Source organism: Varroa destructor, unplaced genomic scaffold (assembly GCF_002443255.2).
Source record: "Varroa destructor unplaced genomic scaffold, Vdes_3.0 BEIS01000002.1, whole genome shotgun sequence".
Classification (NCBI taxonomy): Eukaryota; Metazoa; Arthropoda; class Arachnida; order Mesostigmata; family Varroidae; genus Varroa; species Varroa destructor.
Window position 1 is genome coordinate 14,995,916 of NW_019211455.1, and position 26,688 is coordinate 15,022,603.

The following is a 26,688-nucleotide window of genomic DNA, read 5'->3' on the forward strand; positions in this document are numbered from 1 at the left end:
GAGGTGCAATAATCTCGAAAGTTTAGTTTATAAAAAACGTTCGTGATATTTTCACCCAATATGTTAAACAGGATCATGTAATTCACTTTTTCTGCCGGTGCCCCTTTTAAATGGGTATATCCGTTTTTTGACATTACAAGCAATGTAATTTACTTTTGTTTAATTCTTCGGTGCACCTTCATGAAGGACTATAAAAATTTGTTGATTATAAGAATTAATTTTTTTCATTTTTTCACAACTCATGTAAAAAAGAAGCAACGCTTTATTACATTAATAAGTACAGTTTAATTTAAAAAAACTGAAAAAGCAATTGCAACAAGGCTTTAACAGAAGACCATATATTGTCTTCAATTCCTCTGACTCAAATTTGCGCGCGCACCCATTTCGTCAGTATTGAATGTCCCTTCGATACACGAACCTAGAGTAGCAGACGACTTAAAAGATTCCCATACAGGATTTCACGCGGTCAGCCAGTTTGTTGTTAATGACATCTGCCCTTTCCTACCGCTTCCCTGCCCCAATCCTTCCCCCAGCACCGATGCACTCGGTGCTTTGTGCTGTTTCTTGGCAGCGCTTATGGGACACGATCGACAGTTGTTTGACTATATAACTGCTGTGTTGTGCTGAGTATCGGCAGTCCTGCCAGAAGAGGACGAAATTACAGAGCGACGAATGGCAGCGGTTGACGGCAGTAGTAGTGGCTTTGCGTTCCTAATTGAGTGGCCACAGTTTGTTGTGTAATGTTTGGCCTACGGGTCTCGAGCCATAGTTTCGTGTACCTGCTGGCTATTAGCCTTTCCTATACTTCGAAATTCTGCCGCTTTATATAATTAATTTTTCCCGTTTACATTGCCTTGAGCGCGAGGACAGTGTTTTTTGTCGCAATCGGCGCCTGTGATGAATCAATGGTGCGTTCACCGTTGACGTTTTCTTCTAACAATACGAGGGATAGAAGCAGTTCGACCGATTTTCACAGTTCGACTTATCAACAGCTTTTAGCAGTACGTGTCGGCTTGATACTTAGTTCTGCTGTTGACGCACCCGCTAAATCAAGTAAGACCTGTTGTGCTCGCACGAATGAAGAGAAACAGTGTTTACCGGTTTGAGTAAGCTATGAGCTGTTTTAGGCTCGACGCATTTCGCATCTAGTCGATGACAGCAACGAAGATCCTCACCTCGACACTGTTTACTTAAGTTGTGATGGTGTAGCAAAAAGCTGCGTCGTTGAATGCTAAAACTGTGTCAGTATTTTGTTTCAAGACAACAAAATATAACGTCTTCGCACACACAAAGCATTAGTGCTGCGGAGTAATCTTCAATGAGGTCATCTCTACATTCTTCAGAAATAACCCCACAATCGAGATGGGCCCCATTGTTTATAGAAGCCTAACCTTTCAATAAACCATCATCCTGCTAGCATTGTTATTACTCTTAAGAAGTCAGTCGAGTCGGTGACATCAATTCAGCAACGAAGAGTGTTGGCAACTTCAAATGTTTATTTTTGCAATTGTTATCAGCTAATTCAGCTAACTGTTCAACTGTTAGCAGTACTGGAAACATGTCCCAATGGTGACTCATAACGACAGTGCATTTCTACATGTAGTATTAGACAAGAAACAGGGTCTGTGTGTTGGCGGTGGATGAATAAAAACGACTTTTGTAAGCTAAGAAAGAAGAAATCTATTGGAAGAAAATTCCCGACAGCAACCTCATTGCCCGTATTTGTTTTCAATTTCTCCTCAAAGAAAGGATGTACATCTAATCAAATTGTTGTTGTGCAGGCGTGAAGAAAAGAACGACGTTTAATGGCATGAAGAGAACGACATTTAATCTATAATCAATTTGTTGTTTGCGAACGTGAAGAGCATGACGTTTGCTAAGCGTAAATGAACTCTGTGTGGATTCTGAGAAAGTTACCATTATTACAAAGTTAGATTATATGAGATGGAGTGTATTTATCACAGTTACGCGATCAGATTTGGAACGTTTGAGCACTGAGTACCTGTCGAAGTGAACGAAAATTAAGCAGAAGATCGCTCCTCTGAGAAGCCTCTGGATGCTGTTTCATTGTCAGAGCAGGAACGACATCAACTAATACAACTCATCAACAACAGTGACCACGCGAGGCAGTTGGTAGCTACCAGTTAAGGTAACATGAAAGCTTTTCGAACCAGAATTTTTGTTATCGCAGATGTCAGTGATTTTTTGATACTACATAATGCAGGTCTTATTTGCTTGTCGGTAAAATATACGAATCATTCGATCTTGTGTACCAAGAACGCTATCATGGTTACGGTTATGCATAGTTACGGTTAAATTACGCGAAATTTATCCGAGAAGGGGGAAGACTCAGCCATTTCTAGACCATAGTTAATTTGGTATTGTAGGTCATACTTTGTTTTTACAAAGGCATGTTTCAAGATTATTGTTTTCTATGCTTGTGCCTGTTGTGCTTTTCTGTTTTGCGAAAAGAATCAACATTTCAAACAAATTAACAAACTCAATTGTTTTGCCGGTTCATGTATTGAAATAAATTTTCAAATCTTTTTCAATCAAATTGATTGATAAATTGATAAAGTTCGATGAAATGCCGACTGATGAAGTATTTTGGAATCACGACTAGTCTGTTATCGGGAGGTTATAAAACTAAGAACATAGTTGTAAGCCACGTATGATTTGGACTGTGTTCACAGCAGTATTAACCTCAATTTACGCCGATTGATTGAAGGTTTGGCGTATATAGTATAGCAACGGAACAGATTTAACCACATTTATAAGCGTGCATTATACGATTTCGCGTTTGTCGGCAACAAAAGTACCTTGTCAGTGCTTGGGTAATTTGGAATCTATTAATACCATCATACAAAATTTCTGTTATAATAGATTTCCATCACAATTTACCAAGTAAATTTGGACCGATACGCTTCTTTCATTGTGATCGATTTATCTCTGACTTTACACACTAAGTAATCAGCTGTAAAACCCCTTATAAACTGCTATTGCGAGGAAGATGCCGCTGACTATGGATATATTGACTGATATCTATATATTTCGAGGTTTAGATCGATGGGAGTGTCATGTTGTATACTTTGCATTTGTCGTTTCAGTTCCAACGAGATTTGTCTTCAGTCCATTTCATGTATGCTTGCTCGATTTCGACGGGGTAGTATGTAAAGGAGCAATAAGTTCTCGATCTGTCACATTACTTGTCTTGTAGCTGCGCGCGACTGATCGGGTGGTGTAGCTGTCGTGGTGGTAAGCCAACCACATAGGAGCATCTTTGATAAGCGCTGGGTTTTGTCGAGAATATGGAATGAATGAGTGGAAAGCGAACGCTAATCTATGGCTGTTCAATTCTTTTCACGCATGGTGATATAGAATTTTTTTCCGCTGTATATGACGCCGGTGTTAGCACCAAGACAAAGATAAACGTGATAAAAATCTATTCGGAGTACTTGTGTCAGTAATTTTGAAGCAGTTCAGAATCATCCGTGCTTTGTAGTAACGGGGCTGTTTGTTGCAATAACTACGCCCGCACAGACTTCAGTGTCTAAAAGAAGTAGATAACATCTTTTTTTTATTTAGGGTTTCTTTTGGTAATTTTTGGGGTAAATTTTAGTAAAATTAGGAAAGTGAATCTATGTGCCGAACAGCACTAAGGCGCGGAAGGAACGTAATGATTTCAGTGCCTTTTAAACATGATTTTAGTTATAAATCATTTGGATATGTTGAAAATCCTAATAACCCATAGGTCAAAAACTATTTTAATGTGTAAGGCTAAATGTATGAAAGGTATGGCTTGTAATTCTGAACGACAAATTAAGCAGTTGCCTGCATGGTTTAATGGAAAGTGTTAGATAATATGTCAAATAATATAATATATATATATATATATATAGTATTAAAAAAAAATATATATAAGAAACTCGACTGAGCAATGCAGCATTAGGTACTTTTACATACAGCACTTTTACTATGTTTTGTATGTACCATATAATTTTTGTCGCATGTAATCGCGGCCATCTCTGTCGGCTAAACCAACTGGTTTATAGAAACAAACATTTATTTTCTTAAAAAATAAAGACGCCATCATTTGATACGTACTTATTACAGGGTTACGTGCTAAGCGTTTTGGGTTTTTTGCGTTCAGGTTAAAAAAATTACATAACGAAAATTAAGAAAATGTGCTAAAGGGCACTGAAATCAACACGTTCCCTTTTTCCATGAGTACTGTTCGTAGCATTTGACTTACCTTACTACTTTCGTTAAAATTTACTTGTAAAATTTGGGAATACACATATTTCAAATAAGAGTTGGATGTTATCAGCTTTTTTTTTTATAGCAGACATTTGCTATAGCAACTTTCAAAAATATATTTGGCATTGTGTTGTAAAGTGTGCACAATTATTACAGAATCGTTTGTAAGTGTCCGTCTATATGCATTTCGATATGTTCGCGAGGATAAAAAGCGCACTTATTGCTCAAAATGTTTATTATGCCAACTGTAAAGACATAAGCATAAGGACGATTGTTTTTGCATATATAGCCCGAATTCGAATTTTATCTCTATACTCACCGCAGTTTTTTAGCAGCTCAAGCATTGTAACAAGAACCTTAAATATTTCAATGTTAGGCAAAGCTTTTTGAAATGATGACATTCCAAAGCCTTACTCGCGTAGTGCTTTCAATTCTTGTAGATATTAGCAAAGTAAATTTGTTTCATCCCGCACAGAGAAGTGACGCAGAGGCATCACCAATTGGTTACGTCCGACTGTCGGTTACAAGTCTCAACAGAATATTCTTTGGCATTTGATTATCTTATGGGGCCATTATTTTTCTAGTTCAATGTCAGCATCCTACCGGATGTATAGCAGAAATGGAGTGCATTCAAAATAATAGTTGTGAGTTTACTGCCTAGTGACAATCCTTACTTCACTGCGTGTCTTGCTGTTTAATTCGTCCTGCTATTGAAACGACATGAAAGATTTGATCTCCAAGGCTGTATATACGTGGCATGTATACATTTATAAATGCGTCACTAAGATATTATCTGCCGCGACCAGTTTACAATCCAGCAAACGATGACAAACGTCAAGTGCTTAAACAACACTCATACAAACCGCCAAAACTAATTAGGAATATAGAGTATATATAATATAAGTAATATAGAATATCAATTGTCAATATCAATCGTTATCATGTACCTGATTTTTCCAGCAAAACTCTTCGTCGCCTCTGTATCAAAAATTGCTAAAGCGGCATTCGTTTTTCCTTATTTGAAATTAGACAACAACGTAATAACTTGGCAATTAAACTGACACCCCACAGAAAGTGATCAACGACGGCCGCTAAGAAGCGGCCTCTTGCAGTATTCCCTACGCCTCGGAGGCGATAGTCGGTGCCAGTTGGTCTTTGTTCACTGTTAAGATCTTTATTGTCTGTTGACCCACTGGCCTATGTACTATTTTATCCAAGTAGATTGGATAGAATTAGTTGCTTAAAACACGCGTGCCTATAGCCGAATGAGATATGTCGTATTCTCCATCAAAAAGTGCTGTTTTTTCAAGCTAGATGATCTTACGTTGACGCCAACGAAGCAAGCAGCGCCTTTAAATGTACAGGCTTCCTTTCAGCTCAATGATGCTGCGGTTGAGCTAGATAGTGTATATATGATTGATTCAAGATGCTCGATTTGGCTTTTGCTGGAGAGATGGCCCACTGTTCTCTAACGCTGCACGCTTCTAAGCAGCTCACGTGTGTGAGTACTATGTATGCTGGATTGAGAAGTTGCGATTTACGCAAGGTAAAATAAGCAAAACATTCGAATGTACAGTTGCCGACCATATATGGACTGTGTCGAACTAGTACCGCTTTGTAAATTTATGTACACGACAAATTTTTTTAATGTAATTGAAGGTCATGCTTATATGCAGTAACGATTTCTTAAAATAGCTGTCTTGTGTTGCCTTGTCGACTAAAACACTGTTGTTCCAGGTTGTCTGTAGCCTTTCTAAATGTAAATTGTCAAATGTTAGACTCGTATAGCCGTACCCAGTAGAAGTCTTTATTTTTTTTAGAAGATATCGGCATAGGCTTTTCTCATTTCATCAAAATGTTGTTACAGTAATGTGTTCTGGCAGAGGTTCGTCTGTCCGGGACAATTTGCAATTCGTAGAAAAGGAATTGTCCTGCAGTCTCGATGAATAGTACGACCTGTGTATCTCCTGGTTAAAGCCGTTCAATTCTATTCTTTAGTTTTACGTTTATTTAGATGGTCCTTGTCTAAACGTTTACCAATCTGACAACTGCAGAAATCCAAAAACAAAATCATGGCGCGTTTCCGTTGCACTGCATATCTCTAAATAAAGTACATACAACTGCGCATAAAAGTACACGAAAGTAGTTAAAATACGTTGAGCTTTTTCTTTAAGTATTCAACGGAACATTTGATTACTCAGTGATTGTGAAATTAATATATTTGTACCATTACAAAAAAAGAGTTGCCTGAGACTGCTTTGCCGGTTCCGCTTATAATTCATATCGAAAAGTAATCTAACATAAAATGTCTGTTAAAGAATGATGAGTTATATAGCAACATTTGGTTTAAAAGCTTTTTTTATAGTTTTTCCTATGGCTTTGGTTCTAGGCGTTGCTGCGGACGCTGAATCCAAAGCGAAGTGTTTCTACGCCCGGTTTTGAACCTGGATCACTAGGCGAATATTTTGCTACTGCGGGGATCACGGGACAGCAGTCATGTATCCTGCGTACGGTTTCTGCACAAGAGATACTACTTGCTGAATATTTCTATTCATTATCACGGTAATTCGGAGCAGCAAGCCCAAGACGATAAACAATACTATCCGTTCAAAAGGGTTTTACATCGTTAGACAAATTAGTTCGGCTGTTGAACCGCTGGCACCCGGCAAACCCCTTTTAGTCGATGAGGACGAGGTCAGGCTGTTCCGAGGTATAGAAGATGAGGCCGAGCAACAAAAGATGGCCACTACCATAAGCATATCTTCAATACTTATATTTGTTCAGTTTGTGCATTTTCAGTGCAGCAAATGCTTTAGCTGCACCAATATCAGTAGTATTACGCAGACAAGCGGTGGTTGTTGGATACTAATTCCAACGACTCGAGGATTTTACTTCAAGTGGAAGGACGAACGTGCAGCCGATGAAAGCTATGATGCTGGCTGATAGTGAAGTGGTGAGTCATTACCTTTGCAGTCATCAACATTTTGTCCGCTGGCGACGTCTTCTCGCCCGTGATTATATGACAGAGGTGTTCATTCGCAACGGACACAATCACAATAGACTGAAAGGGGTTCACGCAAAGCTAAACGATGTAAGAAAAAGTTCATGACTGCACGTACCGAGAGACCGCAGTCGGTCGACATCCCTGTGTACGAGGTTATAGATGAGAGCAAAGAAGACTACGATATCGGTAAGAATAACGACGAACCGGCGATGTACGCAGCGTATGGTTGCTCAGTCTTTATTATATGCCGCTAGAAGACAACACGTATGCTAGATGCAACATGTAGATTGATTGCTTTAGTGGGTGGCCAGAAAGCACTTCTGCTATGCTTTGTTTTATAATAAGTAATCTCGTTCACGCCGAAGGAAATTAACGCAAGCAAGGCAAACTTACATCCGTGTGCATTATATTAAATAGCACTATCCTAGTGTATACTTGGTTGAGTAGAGACTCGACTCTCTCTGCTAGTCGGCAGAAGGTCGAACAGACGCAAAGTTTGTTAGACACAACAATAGCAAATACAGAAGGAGAAAATATTCATGTGATTTTTGGATGATTTTGTGCAGGAGCACGTCTATTTAGAAACTATATATTGCACAAGTAAGTTGGGCTAGATATATACACTCATTTTATCTCTATGCACTTTAGCTGCACACAGTACCCTTTTAGCATGCTGTATCAGTTTCAATTCGTTTTAAAGAAAGCACATTTGTACATTTAACAGTAAGGGTCGATGACTTTTGTCTTTCGTAAACCTTTAGCATCCCATCAGAACTTGTCAATGTTGGAGCGAGCGCCCTACATCACAATGCCTTCTAAATTTTCTAAAAATTTACACACTTTCGATCCCGCCTGGCCGTCAAACATCAACTACGTACATATCCGCCCAGATAAAATATATTGCGTGTTAAAAAAAGACGTATTGAACTATTGACCCTGGCGTAGGCGTTTTTCAGCTCAATCAGATGAAACATTGTATGTGACAGTATAGTACTACGCCAAGCAGACTAATCATGGCTTCACGTGTCTATCTCTAGTTGGCTTAATGCCATTATTTCTAGAGCGCATGAATAAGCGACCTCGCAACTATAAATGTGTTATTGATATGTTGAATAAATCGACGTACCGGGCCTGAACTCAATTGAAGTAGCTTATCTGTCCATTACCGTTACTGCACCATGCTTAGCATGCGACCAGCTAGCGAATTCAGCTTCGTATGAGTCAGATGACATGGCGCTTTGCGCAGCGATTTCTCTCCATTTCTATTGAGCTTACATATGTTTTTATTAAGTCATATTGATTTCCCTTATCCGATGATCCTGATCTTTAACGTCGTGCTCGTTGTTCGTGTAACGTCGTAGTGTCATTGAGAGTGCGATCTAAGACTTTGCTCTTCACTACTCAGTGGCTTCATTCGTTTCAAGATGGTGTGAGCATCGCACATCTGATTGGTAAACAGCCAACGAGTACATCTTCTCGTTCGTACGTGAGATTCTACATTTTAATGAAAAGTATTGCTAGTCGTTAAATACTGATGAATGGATGGTCAGGGTCCAGCTAGCTGATTTTATAATCAGCGAACAGGTTTTTCGTTGTTTTTTATGCCGCATTTTCCGTGTTGTGTAGGGCAACAATTCCCACCATATGAGAGGCAGGTGGAAAGATTTGCATACACACTGGTTAATAACACTGTGTGCGAGAATGAGTTGAAGACCTGCTTTTTGAATGATCTTCTAATTGTTTTTTTTTTTGCTTAAAAAACGAGAAGTATAATTTCGATCCCATCGAACTAGCCATAATAGTGCTGGTGGCATAATTTTGCGTAACAGTGAATGTGCTACACAACGGTGTCAGCTGGTAGTCGTTGGTTGTGCTAAATTGAAAAAAAGCAAAAAATGTTGTAGAACCATACATCATCGCATTTATCGCGAGCTATAATAAGTACAGAATGATCATCCTATTAATTGAAAGTAAGAGAGTGTCAGTTCTCAATTAAGGGAAGCAAGTTATTGCACAGCGAAAAGAGACAAAAGGAGAAGGCCTTTAAGTGGACAATCGGAACGGTATTGTTGATAAAATACATTTCTGTGTGCAATTTAGTGCAACGGTGGTAAACTGCGTTGTAGCTTTCTTCCACCCGATCTTTCTTTGGAGCCTTCGTATTCGTTGCTCTTAGCTAAAAGCTACCATAAGTTCCCTTTTGTTAATCAGTCGTCTCATCTACGCCCTTGCGAAGTACAGGGTATCTAGTACAGGGTATGCCTAGCTAGCATTCGGGCATAATGTAATGTGTTTGCTATGATTAACCTTTGATGGCTCTTTAGAGAGCTTTCCCAACTACCAAATCCATGTTATCGTGTGCGTTGATTCTGTCAATATAGAGCAATCAGAAAATTTGGTTCTACGTCCAGTACTGTACTCGCCAGAGATTGTTTTTAGACGGTTAGCCACCAACATAAACGAAGCATCACAAACACGATACCACTGCAGTATCCCGGAAGCGATCAATATACAGTGGTTAGGATCGTTCAACTGTCCATTGTCTCTCATTTGGTAAAGGGTCTGTGGCTCCCTTCAGATTGCATTGCCTTCAGCACATTATTTTTCCAGTTCTCCTGCGAGTAATGAATGACTAGTTATCGATGCCGTCCAATCGACTGTCTGTCAATTAACAGTGGACATGATGGCGCCCTACACCATTGTTGGTGTGTCATGCTGCTACTGCGACGCAGTGATTGAAGTAGACCAAGCACTAGTTGACTTGCATAGAACTCTGGGACATTGGTCGTCATAAAATGGTGAATGGCCTTCACATGACGACAGGGCACGGCGGCCGCAGTACCGATTGCCGGCGGCTTTAGCGTATTGTCAGCTGTAGCCGCCGTTGGCTTCAGCGCAATTAATATCATCTCGTGACTACATGGCGCTTTTTGGCCCATTCGGTTGTTGTTGACTGTACCCAGAATTGGCAGCAGTAAAGTAGGAGGCCGGGTGAAACGGAGCAAGTACTCGAGGTGGCCAATCGCTGCGGGCTTAATAAAATGAAAAGGATAGTCTAGTAAGTGAACGTGCTTAGATTGGCTACCGCTTCGTTGACCTACCATGTCCCGTAGGCTTGATTGGTCCGTCTTTGTATTTGCATATCTGTAACACCTTTAGCTCGTGTAATGTTTCTTGTTATTATTTTATTATATGATTATGACATTATTTATATGAAGATCCATAATATATTAGGGAAATAATAGCTGGTGATCGCGATCGGGAATATGTCTACTTGGCAGAGAGCTCTATGCTCATATATAGCACTAATTGTGATTGTAATATCCAACAAAAACGCTTGTTTACCATTTGTATCCTGCTTGATGTTAGCTCAAAAAGATGATGTGAGCTCGACAAGTAGTTAGGAGTGACAACCAGAAATATATTACTCGATAGCTAAATCATAGACAGGACGTAAGAATGGCCAGGTCAGTAGCACCGCTCTGTCGGGACAGAAGACGATAAGGCATGCTAAATAAGAAAGCGGAAACGATAGTTGAAAGAAAAGCAATAAGAACACTAATGGTCAAGTAGTCTTTTTTTATTATGGCAGGAAGAATACGTGTTTGACTGTGAGCAGCATGTCGAGCGTAGAGAATAGTTCAGCTTGTGTGTTGGCTTCGTTTTTTAAGATTTCCAATAGAAATTGCTAAACAAAACATGGACACAGAACACAGTCGGTTTATGAACATAGGATACGACTTATATGGTTAACCGAACTGAATGGATTTTTTGAGTTTTTCGAACTTTTCGAACAATTCTACAGTCGATAGGTAGTTGTTTTCGACTGCTGGTCCTGAGCTGATTAGCTTCCATAGAGTAGCATTAGTGCATAACGTATTTGCCTGCTAATCTTAGGGACACGTTATGGTCTAGATTCGAATCCAGGCATAGACAGATTTCGTTTCATGCTGGGAGCCAACCCTCTGATGAAATGCCTAACGGCGATACCGGACGTAAAACTCGAAAGGAGGTTAGCATTATATAGATTTGGCGCCCCCTGCCTCACGTCAAATAGACATATCCAGAGCTTGGGCTTTAATTATATATATAGAGTTCCTTATAGGGCTTATGGTAAGAGGTCGCGGCGTAAGCTGCCGCGTAACACCACTTGTTACTACGGCCATGTTCTTTTATCATAGCTTTGTTCCGTTTGAGGGAGCATCACTGAGCTCTGCTCTTTTTAGACCCGCTATAATTTTTTATCTGCTCTGCACACAGCTCAACCATAGCGAACAGCTGAAGCTCTTTGTATTATTTCGCCTCACAGAAGACGTCGTCGTTGATGACGATGTATTTTTGGCAACATCGTTTGCTTTTAACTTTACCATTGCTTTAGTTTGCCAACACCGTTCATCCCGATAGCTTTTCGACGTCCGAGAGTTTCAACCATATTTCTTTCCTTGGTGGAAAGATCTCCAGCGTTGCTTTATCGGAAGGAACTTCGATAAGGAGGCGTTGGACGGATAGTTTACACGGAGGACCCTGTTGATGGTTTTGCTGGACCCCTCGAAATAGGAAAAAGCAATTCTGCAGGATTTCTTCGGTGGTACGCAGTTTCTTCGCAACTACTTACCGTTCTTTCAGTTTGATGGACTCAGCCTGTTGGTCTGTTCGCCGATCTACTGGCCGACTAGCCAACGTCTACGAAGCAAGATCGCCAGCAACAATTTCAGAAGCTGTTGGTAAGAAGAAACCGTAAGCGAAGCTGCTAAACCAGCTAAATTGAGGCGCGCATCGAACGCTACATGCGAATCGTCGTTGTTGTCGGCGTCAGCAACTGCAGGAAGAATGAATAGTCTTAACTGTTCAGATGGTCTTGGTAGGAACAGCGGGATCAATGCGGCAGGCGGCAAACCTGTCGTTGTTGCTGTTGCTGCTGTTTGTTTGGTTCCGATGCTGCTATTGCTGGTGCTGGCTGGCTGTTGGTTCTGTCGAACTGACGCACCGGGGGTGGGGGGGGGACAGTGGCTATGGCAAAGTTGTTGGGGGTGCAGTTATGACGGACGAAAAAACGACCAAAGAGACAGCCAGCAACGTAGAACGTACTGCTACTACCTCGCTAAGAGCCGAACCAAACAAACAAGCGTCCCTGCGCAAACACGAGACACGAGCGGGAAGAGGTATGCGGTTGGCCGATTGGTGGGCTAACTTGGCTTTGGCTTGCTTCTTCAACGTGTCGATTGGAGATAGAAGAACGGCGCGTACACAGTACAGACGGAGTAACCAGGCGTTGTGAACAGACCGATAGCTGTTGCTTGGGGTTGGCAATTCGAAAGCCGTTAAGATCGAAATAAGCAAACTACCGAAGGTTGTAGACAGCACCATGTTTCTCGAACGTCCGTTTCATTGGCGATCCGCGAAGATCCGTGCCGTAGCAAGCTTGATTTATTGAGCCATGGACATAAAAAAAGTAGCGATGATTTTTTTCTTCTTTCGGGCCGATGCCGCTAGGACAGGAAACATGCTTCATATGCAATATTATAAATAAATACACCATAGTTTCTGTTGACGTTGCTGAGATGGCTACTGGTGATGATGGTCATATGATGGTTACGGTGATATTTGGGAATAGCAGTCACTGTTTTTGTCTCACTTTCTCTTTTCCTCTCGTTCTTTCTTGTTTCTATCGGTTGCGTTTGGCGCATTTCCCTTATGAGCTATAGCGCAAACTGGACAATATGGCTTTCCGTTTTGTTGAGCGTTGCGTATATGCGGCTTATCTATCACATGGTTCCGATCATTATTCATGTATTTAGGGCATTCGAACAAAAAGTGTAAAGTGGGATGACAATGTACCGCTATCGTCTGCGTTGCCTTTACTTTTTTTTAACTCTACAAGTAGTTTCTACGCTAGCTCTCTCGTAGTTTGTGCAGAAGGGCAATAAGAGATTAACGAATAAATAGGGTCAATAAAATAAAACAGACAAATACTGTCATGTTATCAAATCTACTACTTCTGAAAAGAATGGGATAGAATAACATAAGGAGTAAATTTGGTGAGACCTATCAAGATAACGATTTAGCGTCGTGCAGTTAACGAAGAACACGTTTGCTTGTTGTGTGATATATACATAGTATGATAACTAATTGATTATGCATGATACTACGTATATCAGCGTAAACGGAAGCGCGTATACATATGTATGGTATGTCAGGGTCGAACCCAGCGTACTACGTAGCACTTATTTCTGTTATTAAACCAGAATGCTTATTGAAACCAGTATCAACTTAGTCGATGCTTATGGCTGAAAATGCAAAAGAGCTTCTCTTTGGAACATTTGAATGTCATTGGCAGGAATTGCTTACAGGCAGAAAATTAGTAAAATGTCTATTTTGCTGGTCCGTAAAGACCATATCATATACTCAGATCAGGTTCAGAATATAAATATGCAACCGTTTTTAGTTTAAACATTGACAATTTTGACTAAGGTATATTATTACGATGGTGGTTCCTGAGAAGATTCATATAAACACAAGAGTGTTCATATAAGCACATAAGTGCTTCAGTAGGGAACGTGAAGAAACGTTTTTGTTTAATCATCGGCTGAAATCATGGCACTATTATTGTTGAAATATTTAAATCGACTACTGTCCAATAAGAAAAAACAATTACGATTTTCATGATTGATCGCTTCTCAGTATCCAAATGTTTGGTTGGAAGAACAAACACGAGCGCGCATATTCGGACGTACGTGTCTATAATACATGACACAAGTATATATTTATTTTAAATGAATGCACGAGTTACAAGAGTTTGCGGATTGGAGTTTTCATTTTTACCCATGGTATATAATCCATTAAACGGTATTCATATTTGCTGACCTTTTTGCTTGTTTGTTACAGATGGATCCTCCAATGCCTTTGAATAGCAACATCAGGCCAAAGGTCGAGGGTCAACGGTTCCCGCAAGTCGGAGGTACGTGTTTTCTTAAAAGTAAGCTAGAAATCTTTACAGAATATAAAATAGTTTTTATTGTGGGAAGAAGAGTTGCTGGACGGCTTTTGTTTCCTGTTTAACTTGGCAAGCATGGCATTGGTTAAATTCGTGTTCGCTAAATACTTGACTTATGTCAACAAAGTAGGGTCAGCTACTATAGCACTAAACGACCGGAAGTCTTAAACTAATTTAAAGTGGCCAATAGAACACATACAATCAGATCGTTAATTGCTTCAGGTTCCTTCTTACGCATTCGGCCCACCATTTACATAAACTTTCAGCGAGTCCATTAGTTAAGTCCATTAGCTGTGAAAAAAGTGATTCGGGGTGAAAGTAATCAGGTGCCAGGTACTTCATGTCTGATGTCACAAAATGCTGCTCTTTGAAGGGGCGGTATCTGTACGCACTTGGTGCTGTTCTTACTGCTTGTAAGAAGTGGAGTGGTGCGTTTACCAACATATCTTCTTCTAAGAGGAGGTAACCTAAGGGATCAAAATATACGTTGCAATTTGGAAAATTGCGATTCGAGTTTGAGTCCCATCTTAGACAACAGAGTGTTGGTGGTAAATAAGAACAAAATTGACGTCGTTCCGTTGTAAACGAATTAATTATGTCTTTTAATGAAATGTTTTGATGTGCCGACAAGTACCCTTGATCGATGTATCGATGAAATGTAGTTGCTAGGCTTCAATGACGGCGTCAGTTCGGGGCTCAAGCCGCTCACAGGTCATTTTACAAAATTCACAGTTAACTTTGTGGTAATACCTGCCACGACTTTTTACAACACGCCATCCACAAGAAAAAACCTTTAAACCTGAATATACGGGGACAGTGGATCAAAGATCCCAAAAATCTAAAAGATAAACTGTTACCTATGAGGATCTTTGGGAAATAGATAATTTCATCTCAAAAACAGCCTCTTATTTCTTAGTCGTAAGATCGGCTTTCGAGTTGTCAGAAGCGACTTTTTGTATTCTTTTTCCAGGAATTTTTTTGCGGTCCAATCCCTATTGCGGGTTTTCTGCTTTGGCGTACAGAAATCTCTAGCGGGTTTCCCCATCTTTCGTACCTCGCAAACGAACTTTTTGCCTTCATTATGATGTTTTTGTGGTTTTGTCCTACACAGAACTCGCTTTCAAGTAACGTACCGCTAGTAGTAAATGAACGTATGCCGGTTACGTCAAATAGTCCGCTAAAATGTGTCCCAGGGTAGCCTGAGTAACATATATACATATGTGTACATACAACATCAGCACGTATATATATTGCTGTTATAAGTGAATGTGGCGGACATTAATATTTACGTGAACTTTTGTACTATTTGGAATGATAATTGTTTAAAATCTTAAAAAAATCTTCTTTATTTTTAAAACACGCCTTCCTGCATTCTGGCAGCTACCAGGCAGCCATATACCCGCGATTCGCATTACCATATGTAACTTCTCTTCTCGAAATAAATCGACAATGGGATATGCTTACCTGCTAGTGGCTCTTTTTAGGACACCGAAAGCCCCATAATCGTGCGGACTTCGACAGGGGGGAACAAACGGATTGAAAACAACATTGGATATTCCTTTACCCAACTGAGGAAACAATCGAGCTTCGCGATGAGGTTTGGCATTGCCCCTAAGTAACCCGACTATCTGCTGTCAATCGCTCTGTGCTCTGGGCCAATGAGTTTAAAGAACTCGAGATAGCGCACTGCATTCGTTGTTCCACTTTCGCCGAGTGTTTCATAGTAGCAGATGACGTTGATGTTCATCGCAAACCTCGTCCAAACGTACTCGACATTGCCACTAAACTCGATCTCCCTGTAGGACGATGCCATTTCGTCGTCTAGCCTCTCTGCGGTTAGAAATAGATATTGAACCAAACGACGTCCATGTTGACCGCATGTTCCACGCGGGTCTTTTTGCCGATTAAAGTCCCGCAAATTATACGTGGACTACACCACACATATTTCCAATCAGTTTAGAGTAAATTTACGAGGGACCCTATTTTCTACTTTTTCTTTTGCATTTTTATTATTTTGATTATAAATCTGTAACGCGTTAGGTGTTAAATACCAGCTTTAGCCGACAAAACCCTTAGGCTTCAGCTCTGTTTTCGTATTCCCGACATCTCCATCTTTTAGAAACTTGGATTCTTTACATAGTCATTCGAGAAATTTTTTCCTGAATTTTTCATCAACCTTCGATAAATTATTGACGCGCTGTGGCCTTTGAGAAATAAAAATTGAGCTGTTGAGAGTTGATTTTCGAGACCAAAAAATCCTGAATTAATTTCTCTTGGAGTAAACTCAGTTTCCAAACGACAGAAGTATCTACCATCCAAACTTCGTCTGCAAGCGACACGTAGTTCAAAAGCTATACAATTTCAAAGTTTACCAGCCGGCAAAATCCTTTTCAAAGCAGCGACAATTAACAATCGAGCAAATGCATGCCTGCTGGTGAGTTTACGTAATTGACTATTTCGGAAAATAAACACAAATTTTAGTTCCATTCCATCTGCGATAATAGTCAATCATTTTCTTCAACCTTTTTCTCTCTGGTTCCACCTTTGCTAATATAACAGCGGCTATCAGTAACATTATTTGTCTACTACGGAACGTTGCGAATGAAACGGGACAACAACAGGACAGTGTCTTTGTGTTGGAACGGGATAGAAGAAAAGCACGGCTGCAGCTAAACCATAGGAACTAACCCGCTGATGAAATACTGGTAACGGTCTGGAGCAACAAAGCATCGACTGGAAACCACCTGATATCAACCAACTAGTAGCACAAAAAACAACGAACGAGAAAGCCAGAAACTTTGTCGTCGAAGTAGTCCTGTTCGTTTTTGCAGCGACCACCAAAATGGGGTCTAATAATAAAAAAATCGAGCGAAGCCTTTTTGCCGTTCTGTGGACGTCTGCTAATAGCAGATACAGATCTGTGGGGACGTTGCGGTGATTTTCATGGTTCTTTTCATGCGACGTCAATACACTTTGACGTGTAGGACTAAATGTCGTTGATCTGATGATAGTGTCAGAGACGTTTCGTGAGAAATCGTATTTACAATAACATGGATTTGCTGTCTGCTTGATCGAACGCAGCGCCATTCTGTCGCGCATTAAAGCTGGTGCCTCAATAGATTGGCGGCACCAACAGATGATTTCAAAATTTTTCGGCTCTAGCTGTTGTTGTTCTTATCGTCTCTGTGCTCATTGTAGTGCCCTGTATTTGTACATACACAAATATCTGTGCTTGCATCTGTTTGCAAATTCGTTTGTGTGTCATCTAATTCTCGGGTGCGCATCATAGTCGGCGTTGAATGTCGGAGTGGTTATGTAGTATTTGTTGTTGCTACGAGGTGTATTTGGTATGATGATAACGATAACCAATTTCGAAGCAGAAAAGCTGGTCGCCTTGTTGTGGCTGCTCGAGTTTATTTGGGACTTCTGATTTTTGCCGTCGCAGATATTTGTACTGTCATTATTGTTGTCTTGTAACGTAGAACTGTACGCACTGGTCTAGTGGGGAATGCCCCGTATTTTACGGTACGCGTACGGATCCAACGAATGTCTAATGGTGGCTTGAATCCTTGTTGTAAATAATGATACTTTGATGCTCAACTCTGGGGACAGCAATCAGCGTAACTTGTACTGAACTATTCAGAATACCAGATATTCGTTAGGATTTTGTCTACTATATTTATTTCAATGTTGCATGCAGTTGAACAAAATGAACTGCGCCAATTTCGTAAATATGAAATGAGGGTTGATGATAAAAACGTGAATATTGTCGGATTAATCACAATTAAGACGTCAAGCCCATAGATAAAATCGAATATGGGGACCGCTGTGTCAGGAAGCCCAAAAACTATATCTACTTCTGTGCTTCGTTTTCTTTTTCTGAGAACTAACCGTTAATTCTCCAGCCTCAGTGAACAAGGCTAAGTTTAAACGAGTGCTTGCATGTCCCAGCTTCATTCGGATCGAGAGAGACCAGCGTTGTACTAAACGTTGCATTATAAACATACTGCAATGAATTTATCATACCGATAGATAACCGGACAGATAAATAGCAGCAGTCTAATCACCATTTTAGTCAGCTAAACGACTGCAGTTCCAATGGTGACAACGCCATTTCGGCGAGATTCTCCTCTCGGGACAAATAGACATGTACGGTGCATCGACTGCGAACGAATGTGAAGATGACGATTTCGATGGCAATCTTCACGCATCGGCACAATTTCGTACGTTATTGACATGGCTTAGCTACTGACCCGTGCTAACTGATTGTGTGGCGTTTGATTAGTCACCAGGTTACCAACTGTGTGCGGTGGCGCTGCTGTCTGTCATTTGGTGACTACTGAATAATTAGTGCCAAAGTAATTATACGACGTCGTTCTGGGAACGGGAAGGCCGCTTTAGGAATTTTGCGTATTCTTTTAACTTTACGAACATCTGTCTAGGACTGGTTCTGGTTACTTACAATTTATGAAATAACGGCGTACGTATCAACTGCATTTTCATCTGCTGTGTATATAATGACGGGAACAGTCTTGTCCGTCGTTTGATGGTTTATTATTTTGCCTACGATGACAATAATCGATGAGAAGCATATGTAAGTTCAGTATTTCATATATGTCAACGTCATCATCAGTAGTTGCTGATGAAGTTGTTCGTGATTAGGGGTTCCAGACTGTTTGAGCATGTCAAGATCTTTGAGTATCACTATGACTTGCATTCCTTTGTTCTATTCATATTTAAACAAATTTTACTTCCGGAAGTCGCTACGCGGGGCCAAATGTAGGGGGTTAAGAACGTGTGAAATTCTCAGATCTGCATCAGATTAGAGAAATCGTATGGACGGTTCCCGTATAGAGGGACGTAAAATTACTTCGGCTAACATTGCGAAATTCGGCTTATTTTTATATGAAAGGCAAACAATAAGATTCGTTTCGCCTTTGTGACTGCTGCGGTATTAGAATTAAAATAAGACATTTAGCATAAAAAGGCCAAGACTTACTTCCGCAAATTTACTATCTAAATAAAAAATGACTTAGGTTTCTTTGGGCGGAAGGCGTATCATCTTCGTTGTCCTGATATCCATGTGTCGAGAACGTTCTGTTGTCAAAATGTCAAAATGCTGCAAATTGCGATGGGAAGGATGACAATTTGTAGGACAAGTTGTCCTACCAGTTACTAACGTATTTATAATAATATATAACATATTAATAAATCTGAATGTTGCATTTTTTATGTTATTGCTTGGAATTACTATTGGATTATTAAAGCAGACGACGATGTGTAAAATACTGCTGTCATTACAGCGCAGCATTACATAAACTGATATTTGACAAGAGAAAGTTGCACCGACTGAGTTACATAATAGTGTCTACCTGGAGACTTCAGCTCATACAGAACAAAGAAGTTTTCGATCTGTTTTTTGGAGACTCCATTTACCTGGCATGTATCTTTAATATATACTAGATTATATATTTAAATTATCGGCTGTAATTATATTCGTACTGTGAACTACGCACAAATTTCCATTCGTTATAGAAATCTTTCTTTTATGGCGTTTATTTCTTATGATATTCTATAGGATAGTTACATCGCTGCTGATGATGGTCGAAGACACGATGGGGGTGATTCACGGCTATAACAAAGTGCAACATTTATTTTGAAGACAGATTTGTGATAAACAAGTTCAGAAATTTACCTCACGCGTGTTCTGCTGCTGATATACCGGAATATTATAAAATAGTGGTTGGTAACGAATATTCACGAATCCTGTTAGTTAATGTTATATGATACACCTTAGCTAGTAATACGGTGGCAATGACCTGTCGGTAGCTTCATATTAATCAAGCAGGGGGTCGTCCCGTTAGAGCTGTGAGTGAAAATCCAGCGCTAATGGGATCTTGCCAGACTTATTTTATCTCAAGAATAGACAACCAATACTAGTTCTGCTCATTTAAATAAGACATTTTCTCCCACAGTGTAGCGTTTCTATTAAAAGCTAATTTTTTAGTCAGCTTCCGTTGGCTGGTGTTGAAACACTTGAATTTTCAGGGAATTTCGTGCCGAGCTCATGTGATCCAAGCGAGGTAAGTTTTGCTAAAATGTTATTGTTTTTTGCTAATCTGCTAACGATACTAACTTGATTTGATGCTGGTAAGTCTGCATCGTGACGGGTTTTTTTTTCGAAGATTGTAGACGACATTAGCAGACGCTATGTGACTTATTTTGCGATATTCTTTTAGCGCGAAAGAAAGTCCGAAAACTGAAACGACTGGCATGCTCATATTGGTTGTTTACTACTTGCTCCTAAGCATTCATAAATATACGACTGCTGTGTATCCGGATAAACCTCAACAGGATATTGCCGCGGCAGGCACGTCTTCATCCGCTCCCTCTAGTGCCAGAACTAGACCAGCCCTTTTTAGAGTGACAACTCCTGGCGAAAAACAATGCGATGAGCTATTATCTAATCTATTTGTGTTGGGCAAAGCGCTAACGAGGCTAAAAACTTCTTACCATTTTTTTAATGTTGCAAGTTTTTATTCGACTACTAAAGGATCAACAAAGATTTTCATAGGTAAACTCGAAGATCCTTAATGGGGTTTAAATTTGAAACATAAAAATTCTAAAAGGGCTCCTGAACATACACCTGAACTGTTTGTACCGAAATTAAGAGGCGTTTTGGAGAGAAATTATCAATTAGCAATTGAGTCTGTTTCAACTGTAACCTTTTTGCACTCTTTGGACTTTATTACAGCCCATTTGACTGCATCTTTGGAAGATTTGGCCCCCTTTTGGTCAATTTTTTAGTTTTTCTGTATGGTGTATATGTCAGGGATATTTCAGCGAGTTTGCGGCAGCCATATTGTTTGACGCATGATTATAATAATTTGCGAAATAAAGACGGAAGTACTTTGGAAATGGTAAGTAAACGAGTCTTAATTTGAAGGTGTGATTGCAGCGAGTAGTGCTTATATCGAATAATCTTGACCATTCGAAATGTCATTTTTGGTACGCGCGAAAAAATCGTTGAGTTGTGTCCCTGTTTAGAAAAAAAGCATTAGAAAAACTCCGGATAGGTCGCACCCTAGGTATTCATATGTATGCATATAAATATCTGGCTTCTTTCTTGCCCGTGTGATCAATCCCAAAGTCGATGGGTTGTGCCAGATCAGCTAGCGTAGCCCACATTAGTTAGGACGCTGTCCTAATTATCCATCAAGTGAACATGCTTAACGCCCACCTACGCGAAATACTTAGTGCCTATCATACACATAATTGTTGGCATTTGATACGATTGGGCAGTTCCTGTCCATTTGACGAATTGGAAGGTATGAGGACGGATTAAAAACAATGTTATTCGGGAGATATCTACTATGCGTTGTGATAGATTTGTATCATGGATATTTGCTCTATTATAACAATTGCCGCTTATATGCTGCGTAATAATGCCACTAATATATAGTAATAATTAGTGTGATGTTAATGCCAGAATCACGGTGACCTAGTCAGATATTATTCATTAGTTTCTGAAACAAAAGTGGCCACGGGAACCCATCAAATTAGGTAGAACAATCTATCGACGCGCAGCAAGGCTGGGGTACACTCTGACCTTGTTATTGACGGCCCAGAAAGAAGCCCGCGGAGTATGACACTTTAACGCGCGTGTCATAGCCGAGCTACACATTGTACAAAATTCTCAGGTTAATGCTTGGCGGGGTCGTTTCAGCTAGTGGGTATATCGTAAACAAATGTATGGATATAGAAACCAGTTGCCTCAAGCACGCCAACAGTCATTGGGCAAATCTATTTAGCTATACAAATATATATTCGGTAATGGCGTATACTTTCGTTGTTGCTCAATGAAGAAATTTGATTAATAAAGCATCTTCTGCCTGATGTAAACGTTGAGACTAGACATCCGAACCTTTATATATAACAACAAAGTGTTTGTTTGGTGTAACGTTCATTAGGTTATTTCCAATTTTAAATGTTAGCGCTAAGATGAATCCAGTCCGAACTTTGAGAACCGATTGAAGCATCTTGCGTGCTCGTAATAAGATGGTAGAGAAGAGGTCAAACCTGTGACGATACAGAACAGGAACAAATGGGCCAAGAAGGCTAGAATATCTGGCCCACCACTGTGCATTTGATCTTTTTGCTTTATCATTAATGCTGATTAATCAATTAATATTACTTTTATTGTCTGATAATAGTAGCGATCTCTCACAAGTTGGAACTAAAGTACTCAAAATATGAAATTTTCGCAAAACAACAAAAACAATAATGGACAACACATTTCGACTTATAGCTTAATCAACGAAAGTTGAGTAAACAATAAATTTCTCTATATAGATAAGAAAGGAGTCTTATTGCTGGGTTTTAGTTTTAGGCTAGCATCAACCTACCTTATATGATTAAGTTTGTCAAAGTTATCAGGGCAGCATACACATCGTTTAAACGGAAAATTAAAGCTTTTGATACTACTTCTACTACACGGTCAACCTGCGTTATTGTAAGCGTTTACTTAGCGTGTGTAGCGTTTCAGATATTGAACTTTAATCCGATAGGATTCGCTCCTCAAAATCGGTTTTCCCTCATTTCTTCGGTGCCTTTGTTTGCCTTCGTATGCGTCGTTGTGGCATTTGCATTGGTAATGCGTTATTCACGTATACGAACCAACTTTAATCTGTACGTGAATAAACTAACATGGATGGACAAGTATCATCGTAAGTCGGTTCATAGAAGTCTCGAAGGTTCTGCGCAGGGCTACAGGAAAAGAAACATCGCCATTGCCGGACACGCTGCCCATAGTCAACCACTACTGCCACGACTGTTTCTCTACCGCCGAAAGGCTTTGTTTTCCATCAATATACTTGGTGTAACACACAGATTCAACATCGGCCCCGATAGATCAGGACATCGACACCGTCCGTAATAGAAGCTAGCATACAATTTATTGGCCAGTGATTAAATTAGACCAGTTCTATCGCGCCTGCCATTGCCATTGCTGTTGCTGTATGCCAAAGCGGGACCTAGTGCTGACCTCGACTCGCGCCTTCCCGCAGCAGGATCTACTATAATTAAATAATAAAGAGCTATACCTGCCGACAGCGCGTAACATATCGTGGACGCACAGGCAAGCGTCTAGCCGTTCGAAAAATCGGTATAATAAAGCGAAGTTCACAACGAATGATGCAGACCGGGCGACGATAATTAAGAAGTTGAATGGACGACAGGACGATTGATTGACCTCCCCCCCCCCCATCTGTTACAGCAGAGTGGTTGATGGTAAACGGCTTGCGTTCTGTTGGGCTCTGATTATCGGCCTAGCAAGCCTTGACACCAAAAACAGTAACATTCACGAGGATTTTAGAAAACTGCAGTCGCAGCTACCTACCCAAAGTGATGGTTGATTGTAAATAGAACGATAAATGAGTGAATATTTTGATAATAGAAATCAAACGTATGCATAATGTACATGTAGTTATTTGCGAGCTGTTGGGGTAGTGAATAAAACTACTCACCTAAGCAAAAATAATTTTTTTTTTTCATAACCTTATCGAACTGTAAAACGGTACCCTGCCGTAATAGTAAAAATAAAGAAAAAAAATCTTTTTAATGTGTGATTTAGATAGCATTCTCAAACTGCAATCATTTTCTGACATTTGCGATGGACAATTGACTAACCTAATCAATACAAAAAAATCCCTTGCTGAGATCTAGGTGACCTTGTCTTTTTTGATATCGCAGTTCTCTTTTTGTAGAACATGTAACAAAGACTATTTCAATTACGACAGGATTAATATATGCATCGATCTCACTTGAACATCTTAGAATTCGTGATCGAACAGATCCGCGTTATCTGGCCAGACCACGGTTCGATAGCGCGACGCAATAGTCTAGTGTCGACGGTTACCAAAGTCTAGCGAATCAAAGAGGAGGTTAGACAGCCGTAATCAAAGCAGACAAAGCGTTTTGCGTTCAGAGACGCAGTCATCAATCAGTAACGAAACTCCAAGGAAAACAATCGTACGCGATACCAGGCAGGGATACGTGTGCCTTACATAACGACAGATGAAGCACTCTTTTCGAATGCAAATCAAAGCCACCTTAAAGCATAACTGGACAGGGTGAAGCAGATAAATATATCTTTATTTTTATAATATTATGATTATTACTATCACAATTGTGCTACACATTGTGAACGTAGCCGGCAGTAAGCCGTGATTTCGGTAAGAGGGTATGACCGTACATTTCAATGCCTACATGCCAAGCACTGTGAAGTGTTGTTGTTTACGTGACACAAGTGAGCCGTGACAAAATATTGCCGTTAGCAACATGTTCGTCACTGGTGACACAGATTCTATGAATAATGTTAATTTGTGACTGCGTACGTTTTAATCTACCCGAAAGTAATTTGATGCAATCTAGCCAGATCTGCTGAGGGGATAGGGCGAACATTTATCGCCAGTAAGCAACCGTCATTGGGAGAGGTGCGTAATAAGGGACTATAGTTTGCAGCGTGTGCATATATGTGATGGCCATTGTTGTGTACTATACAGTGTGCAACCTGAGACGTTGGCCGCTTTTATTAGCAAGGAAGTTCGGTAGTCGATTTTTTTTTTAGATTATTATGATCGAGATGGGCTCCAACATCATACATATATATGGTCGTTAGTATTTAGTTTATTTATACAACGTAAAATTAGAACTTTCCACACTTTCATTTCAGCGGCCACTCCAATCAACCAAAATCTGCCGTCAACTTGTGGAGGCGGCTCAGCGTCCGCATCAAATAACAATCCCTTAGGTTCCGGCAACGGGAGTGGTGCAGGAGGATGCGGAGGTACTGCCGGGACCGGGGGTGGCGTCGGGAACGCCGGTGCTTTAGGGGTAGCCGGTGCTGGAGCGCTTGGGGGTTCGCCATCCAGCACACATCTTGCCGCATTGTTTGAGTGTCCCGTTTGTTTTGATTATGTCCTTCCACCGATACTACAGTGTCAAAATGGTCATCTTGTCTGTTGTGTATGTCGGGAGAAGCTTTCGTGCTGTCCCACCTGCAGGGCGCCAATCGGCAATATTCGCAATCTGGCTATGGAAAAGGTACGCAGCGAACACACTGTATAAAAACGACAATCGTGAAATCATCAAAGTTTACTTAAGATTGTACCGCTTTCTGTAGTTGACAGCAGATATGTCCGGACATCTTTTCCTAGTAGGCACTGTAAAAAGATAGAAATTTAGCGAGTAGGTGGAGTCTTCTGTCCTAATCGTACTTTGTGAACCTCAGTGAGCCAACCAAATGATATGGAAGATTCCATAAAAATGTATATATCCTTAAAGTCCCTAACCTGAGCCGCTAAAACCTATTGCTAGACTGAAGTCTAATTTCGTTCTTCTATTTTTCTCTTATCATAAATGAACTGTGATCATGATACAGGTAGCGGCCTCGGTGTCGTTTCCGTGCAAGTTTCAATCAAATGGATGTCACCATCTGTTGAGTCACGCTGAGAAAGTCGGTCACGAAGAGGTCTGCGAGTTTCGCCCGTATAGTTGCCCTTGTCCAGGCGCCTCGTGCAAGTGGCTTGGCTCGCTTGATATGGTTATGGCGCATCTCACGCAACAGCACAAGTCAATCACGACGTTACAAGGTAAGGTAGCATAGGGCGATCGAGTCAAGAGGCGAAGACCGTTGAAAGCGCTCTACATTGTCTTCCTTTTTGGTTAGGGAATACTACATTTGTTGGTAGCGGTAGTAGGACAAAACACTAGCGGGTGCACCCCAATAAAGAAACTCTGCGTTTATATTGGGCGTAATATTTTAGCACAGAATACCTGTCCTTCTAAAACGGCAATTACTTAATTCAATTATCCGCGTTTAGATATTTCTCTCTTTAGCAATGCACTGTATTTTATCACTGCGTCAATTTTCCGAATGAAAATCTTAACTACAATAAGAAATGATGTTGTCTTTGTCTAAATTAATGAGCCTTCGAAGTCACAAAACGTGAGTATCTGTGTAACGAACGCAGATCTCACGAAACACTCCTGCGAAATGTGATTTAGTCGAAATAGAGGTGAGACTTTTGTAACCAGTGTATGGTTTTTCGCTAAATGTTTGCGTTCTCAGGCGAGGATATTGTTTTCTTGGCAACGGATATCAACTTACCTGGAGCCGTTGACTGGGTCATGATGCAGTCATGCTTTGGACAGCACTTTATGCTTGTCCTTGAAAAACAGGAGAAATATGAAGGATATCAACAGTTCTTTGCCATTGTCCAAATCATCGGATCAAGGAAACAGGCCGAGAATTTTGTATACAGGTACGACCAGATAAAACAGGTTTCAAATAGCTTTTCCCCATCTCCATTCACCGATACACGGCAAATGTATGACAAAATTTGACTTTTGAACTTCGAACATTATTACGCCA

The 26,688-nt window shown here is 40.3% G+C and overlaps 1 protein-coding gene across 5 annotated transcripts in view; it reads left to right on the forward strand.

Annotated features, from left to right (window-relative positions):
• Positions 1-525: 525 nt before the first annotated feature.
• Positions 526-26,688, forward strand: part of sina (E3 ubiquitin-protein ligase sina) — a 29,155-nt gene continuing 2,992 nt past the window's right edge. Inside the window, exons 1-6 of one of the 5 annotated variants that reach the window (XM_022789806.2) lie at positions 526-2,149; positions 6,647-7,447; positions 14,147-14,237; positions 24,988-25,358; positions 25,696-25,906; positions 26,386-26,578. In XM_022789806.2, coding sequence (XP_022645541.1) covers positions 7,421-7,447; positions 14,147-14,237; positions 24,988-25,358; positions 25,696-25,906; positions 26,386-26,578 — 893 coding nt within the window. In that variant the 5' untranslated portion in view covers positions 526-2,149; positions 6,647-7,420. Of the gene's footprint in view, positions 2,150-5,743; positions 5,759-6,646; positions 7,448-14,146; positions 14,238-24,987; positions 25,359-25,695; positions 25,907-26,385; positions 26,579-26,688 lie in introns of those variants that run through there. The other 4 variants (XM_086981140.1, XM_022789807.2, XM_022789808.2 and 1 more) reach the window with 4 other exon arrangements.